At 43.7% G+C, this 6,000-nt stretch overlaps 1 protein-coding gene across 2 annotated transcripts in view; it reads left to right on the top strand.

The window, feature by feature from the left end:
• Positions 1-3,260, top strand: part of SNX19 (sorting nexin 19) — an 81,950-nt gene extending 78,690 nt beyond the window's left edge. For both annotated transcript variants that reach the window (XM_029572983.1, XM_029572982.1), the window contains exon 11: positions 745-3,260. In XM_029572983.1, coding sequence (XP_029428843.1) covers positions 745-871 — 127 coding nt within the window. In that variant the 3' untranslated portion in view covers positions 872-3,260. The remainder of the gene's footprint in view (positions 1-744) is intronic.
• The last annotated feature ends 2,740 nt before the right edge of the window (positions 3,261-6,000 follow it).

The raw sequence follows: 6,000 nt of genomic DNA on the forward strand, positions 1-6,000 counted from the left end.
TAACTTTATAAAACTATGCGCTTATATTTTACAAATGTAATAATTACAACAATGTGCACATAAAGGTCCAGAATTAAATGCAGAGACAGATACTTTAAAAAATAGATGCATATTCCACTTCTGAAAATATTTAATACTTGCACGCACATTTGGAATCACCAGTTTACCAATACTTCCAGAAGTTCACCCAGACATTTGCCAGTTTACCTAGGCCCTCCAGCACTTCACCCTGAAATCCCATTAGTTCACCTAGACATCTCACCCTAAAACTGGTGAGAAAAGACGTGATTTCAATTGTGCCAATCAATTAGTAGGTGTAAAAATTGAGGGCATGTTCAGTAATATATGTATGTGTACTGCTTACAAAATAGTAACGTGCGTGTACTTCTGAACCCTGCCCCAGAGCATGCCAAAATTGTCTCTTTTTTCTCTGTTAACATGTACGTGTGTATTCTTGAGGTTTATAAAATAGGTTATACGCATCTACATGGTCATTTTACAAGCGCAACCCTCACATAATTCTTTGACAATGACCTTCTCAATGTTTAAAATGTTAAGGGGCTGCCAGAGGTCTTGGGTGATTTGTAAACCTCCACTTTTTTTATTATTATTACTTATGATCTTTAAGAAATCTTCAATACCTTGTTTCCATCTGTTAAGTAATTGAAAGTAAATAAATGTATTTAAAGTCTTGATTTCTGTTGAGCTGCCAGAAGTTTTAAAGGATTTCCTTGCCTGTTTTAGGCATTTGGTTTACTGCATATGGGACATCATGTTGGGCATTCTCATGCAAGAGGAGCTGGAGAAGACTACCGCAGGATCTCCTGAGGATGCAATCGGAAAGGAGCGATGGTCCTACAATATCCAGTGAGGACTGCAGCCCGTTGAGCAGAGCCAGTTGATGGTTAAAGAGACAGAGAGTTGACTTAATGGCCTAGAACTTCATTGTGCCACCAGCTTTCTCTTGTTTCCCATTGACTGATTCACTGCCCAAGTCTAACTTGATTGGATGGCGTGATCTGGTAACCCTTAAGATTGTGTTTGTATTGGGGCAGGTCCCATGTAATGGAAATGGCAGTAGGTTTCATTGCTTCCAGTAACAGTTGCCCAATTCGTATCTTGGAGAGTTCCTTCTTTCTAAAATGGGATAAATCCTGGGGCTGTGAATCCTACTGGTATTAACACCCTGATCTGGAAATATCCATCAGAATCAGAACTCAACCACTCAGTTGTCAAAAAAAAGAAAGGAATCCCTTGATTTGGGTTTAGGCCAGAATCACCTACTCCATTGTTTGACATCACACTGGAAAGCACACAAAGGCGTTTGAACTGCTTTGTTTCAGCACCTTCTCCCCAGGTGCACACTCATCAGTTAGGTTGACAGAAGAAGGCTGAAAACCTGGGCTCCCATGGTGTCCAAGCTGAAGTACACCCACCTCACATGGACTCAGGCTTAAGGGCATCTGCTAGTTAGCAGGAATCCTTGTGGAGAAAAATGTGAGCCTTTCCGAGGCCTCTGAGTGCTTCTTCAGACGTACATTCCAAGATCACTCATCTCTATAAAAAGGCAGCTGGATTGGTATGAGACTTTTCTCTTTAAGCTGTCTGGGATTGTCTAATCATTCAGATACATTCCTTGCACTTTTGTCCCTTAGGATGCAAATCTTACTCATAACAGATTTCAGTCTGCTGAACTTATCTGAGGCATCCTGTGTCCACCAAATAGAGTTGTGGGCAGCGTTTTCTGTCCATTCATAGACAGCTTGGCAGACCCAACCAGACAGGCATCATGTTTCCTTGTGGCCAACTTACCATCAGGCTGTTAAGAACCTTGTCAGCAAAGAAAATGCATGGATTTATACTGACCCTGAAGGAGTTGTGAAGGAAACCGAATGCTGAAGTTCAAATGCTGTCCATTTTAGTACCCTGAAGCAAACTCAGCAGTGATTTCAATGCCAGCAGCAGAAAGTTTGTCCTTAGCTGGCTAGAAAGCAGGCACACATTTTGTACATGGCAGAAAATGTTCTGCTTTGTGTTTTTCCAGCCAGCATGGCAGTTGTGTTGCTCTCGATGTCTTGGCCCAGGCAGTGTTCCACAATCACATACTTTAGTGCGACTTCAGGCATGAGAACAGAGATTTTTCTGACTTGAATGGATACCTTGATACAGTATCTTTATGGAAATAACATGATTGTGGTGGTCTCTCGTGCTTCAGGGAAAAAGGCACTGTGACATAATGTCTCTGTCTAAGGAGACCACTGGTGAATATATGGATGTCCATTAGCTAATGAAAGGATGATAACCAATATATAAGTTTCTTTGGCTTATGCAAGCATTTTAGCTAGTGCACAGAGACCTCCAATGAAGGTAAGTGGCTTTGGAAAAGATTGCATCTAATGTTGGGACACCTAAGGTGCATGTATGTGAGTCTGTGACTTGGATAAGAGTTGTAGCCAAGGTAAAAAGACCTCATGCGAGCAAACGGTGCCCATGCCCTTTAACTTGGAGCATTCTGGCGCAGATGTGAGCAGCAGCATCTGGGGTTTTGGATTGGGAGCCTTGATTAAGTTAGTCTCCATGGGAGAGGGCAAAGTAGTCTCCCTTGATTGTAAGTCCCAATGTCATCTGGTCCATTTTTAGTGAAAAAGATCCTCCTCTCCAACTAGTAGTATAGAAGGAGCTCAGGAGCCTAAGATGCCACTGCTTACAGGGACCATTGATAGAGGGGAGGATAGACTATTTGAACCTCTCCATGTTTATGGGTTATCTTGTTGCTAGAAATATTTTATGTATGCACTTATACAGTAAATTGGGCTTCTCTTTTTATATATTTATTTTGAACCTCATAAACCAAGGAGCCCTAAGAATAAGCTTCCCTCTTTGTAACTTGTGAGCAACCTCCTTAAAAGTACTCCTGCAGTGATAGGTTTGTCAGGTGACTGGCATCTGAGTCTCGATTTGCCAGCTTGAGTTACATGACTTGTATGCATGGCACAACTTTGTTCCATTTGCACTTCTGAAGTCTCCTGCATACATGTATCGCTGTTATCAAAGCTGTGATGTGCAGTGCTCCCTGCCACACCTGTCTGTCTGTCTGCCTCCCTGTCTGCATCTTTGAACATGTCTGGTACAGACACTTGGTTTTTATTCTGATCTTGTTTGACTATCCAGAGAGGATGGTGGAATTGAGATGTTGCTTTTATTTCTATTTCTGACCATAATAAAAACCTTTGTCTGCTTGGCAGTCATTTGATGATATATTCCCTCTGTGCCCTTGTGTCTTTTGCACATGCTCCCCTGGGTATACCATTATTCTTTAATGCCCGCTTGATTATCTTAGTCATTCCATTCTTGTATAGTATTGTCACCTTACAGTACTCTTAATGTTCTGTTTCTGTACTGTACTCTGTGATCTCACTCTATTACACTACCTTTGGTGTTTTGTTAATGTCCAGTTTCCTGTGTTCTCTGGTATCCTAGGTACTCTGTAACTCTATTGGACACTGTTACTGTAAGGATACTATTCTCTTATGTACTATATCCTCAGCATTCTGTTACCATATGGTACTCCTGATTGATTTATTTATTTATTTATTTATTTAACGGCTTTTATATACTGATGTTCATTGGGAACATCACATTGGTTGGCTGATCAGGGGTGGCCAACCTGTGACTATGTGCAAAATTTTGGCTCTTCCCATGTCAACTGGGCCAGCACTGTTGGAGGATAAGGAGTGAAGAGCAGGGAGCACGCTCGGAGCAGGGAGCACGCTGCTCCCTGCTCCCTGAGCGTGCTCAGCTGAGCGCGCTCCCTGCTCAGGGAGCAGGGAGCACGCTCAGCATAACAAAGCAGAAAAGAGCAATTCTGCTCCAGCCCCTCTGTTCTTGCCCTTGCAGTGCTGCTTCTTGCTATAGATATTGGAAAGAAGAGGCTGGAGCAGGGAGCAGAGGCTTTTTTTTTCTGTTCTCTGCTCTTTCTCTGCCTCCCACCTGCAAAACTGGATAGCAAGCGGAGAGAGGGCAAGGCTGGAGCTGACGGGACAGCAGAGAAAAGCCTGTCAGTACCTGTTCCAGCCCTCCTCATCCTTGTCCACGCTCCACCCTACCTGTTGCCTGGAATAGAGATCTCTTCTTTGCTGTGCTACCCAGAGGGGAGGGGCTGGAGAGGACACGGGCCCGGTCTCGGCAGATCACTCTGCTCCCAGCTGACAGCACAGGGGAAGACAGAGTGACTGGGTGCTCCACTTGGACCCCAATGATTTTTGGTAAGGGAAAGGGAGGTGAATGCAAGTAGTATATGTTTTAGGGGTGGGGGAGCAGTGTAAGAATTTGTGAATGTTTGGGGAGGTGGGGTTGTGAATGCTTGAGGGATGAGCAGGGCAAAAGGGGATCGATACTTATGTATTATATATTTATTTCATTTCTATGCCGGTATTCTGGTACAATCATACCGGTTTACAATTTAAATAGGTCATAAAATACATCATATTAAAATATACAAATAAAACAGTTATTCACCTAACATTAAATACTAAAAAACATTAAATACTAAAATACTCCATAAAATACTTGGAGAGGACAGAGCAAGAAGTGAATGCTTTTAGGGGGAGTAACTTGAAATGGGTGAATGCTGAGTAAATTGAGGAAGGGGAAAATGAGAAGATATAAGGAGGGGTGAATTTCATCTCTATTTTCCTATAGTCAGCAATATTGGGCTATCTGGCACCTTATTTTCCAAGACGTATGCTGCCACGTGTTCGGGAGGGGACCAGGACTAGGGAATTGTATGAGAGTGATGTGGGACGGGGCTTGTGTGAGGGAGTGGAGGGGGCATAAGAGAGCTAAGAATGGGAACATAAGAACATGCCATACTGGGTCAGACCAAGGGTCCATCAAGCCCAGCATCCTGTTTCCAACAGTGGCCAATCCAGGCCATAAGAACCTGGCAAGTACCCAAAAACTAAGTCTATTCCATGTTACCATTGCTAATGGCAGTGGCTATTCTCTAAGTGAACTTAATAGCAGGTAATGGACTTTTCCTCCAAGAACTTATCCAATCCTTTTTTAAACACAGCTATACTAACTGCACTAATCACATCCTCTGGCAATTCCAGAGTTTAATTGTGCGTTGAGTAAAAAAGAACTTTCTCCGATTAGTTTTAAATGTGCCACATGCTAACTTCATGGAGTACCCCTTAGTCTTTCTATTATCTGAAAGAGTAAATAACCTATTCACATCTACCCGTTCTAGACCTCTCAGGATTTTAAACATCTCTATCATATCCCCCCTCAGCCGTCTCTTCTCCAAGCTGAAAAGTCCTAACCTCTTTAGTCTTTCCTCATAGGGGAGCTGTTCCAACCCCTTATCATTTTGGTGTGAGATAGCCTGAAGAGGAGGATGAGGGGGTATGAAAGCCTGAAATTGTGGTGGGGAGACATGAAAAAAACAGAAATAGTGTCAGGGTGGGTGTGGGCAGAAGTGATGAGGGTATGTGTGAGAGAAAGGCAGAGGTGTTAAGGGGGAGGGATGATGGATAACAGCTAGCCACAGTTAGTGAAGGGGGAGGGAAGGTGACAGAGAACCCAGAGATGGTGAAAGGGGAAAAGGTGGGTAACTGAACAAGAAGTGGTAATGAGGGAGAGGAAGAATGAGATCCAGAGTTATGAGGGGGATGAAGTGAAAGAGAGCCAGAGATGACTGGGAGGATGAAGGGCTTGAGAGAGACAGTTTGGAACTGAAGGGGGAAGGGGTGTGAGAGCCAGAAGGAGTAATCACAGGGAGGAGTGGTATGAGAGAGCACCAGAGAGGCTACTGGCAGGAGGTTGGGGGGGGGGGAGGGGAGAGAAAGGAGAGGTGCAGTCATAGGGCTAGAGAGGAGGAGGGTGGAGGCCTAGGTATTCTGGTGTAGAGGGTGATATGAGGACTGGCTGGGGAGTGTTATTTTGGAAATGCTGAGCCTTTGTGATTGTTCTTTTGGGGAGGGATGGATGGTGGACAGG

Source organism: Rhinatrema bivittatum, chromosome 12 (assembly GCF_901001135.1).
Source record: "Rhinatrema bivittatum chromosome 12, aRhiBiv1.1, whole genome shotgun sequence".
Classification (NCBI taxonomy): Eukaryota; Metazoa; Chordata; class Amphibia; order Gymnophiona; family Rhinatrematidae; genus Rhinatrema; species Rhinatrema bivittatum.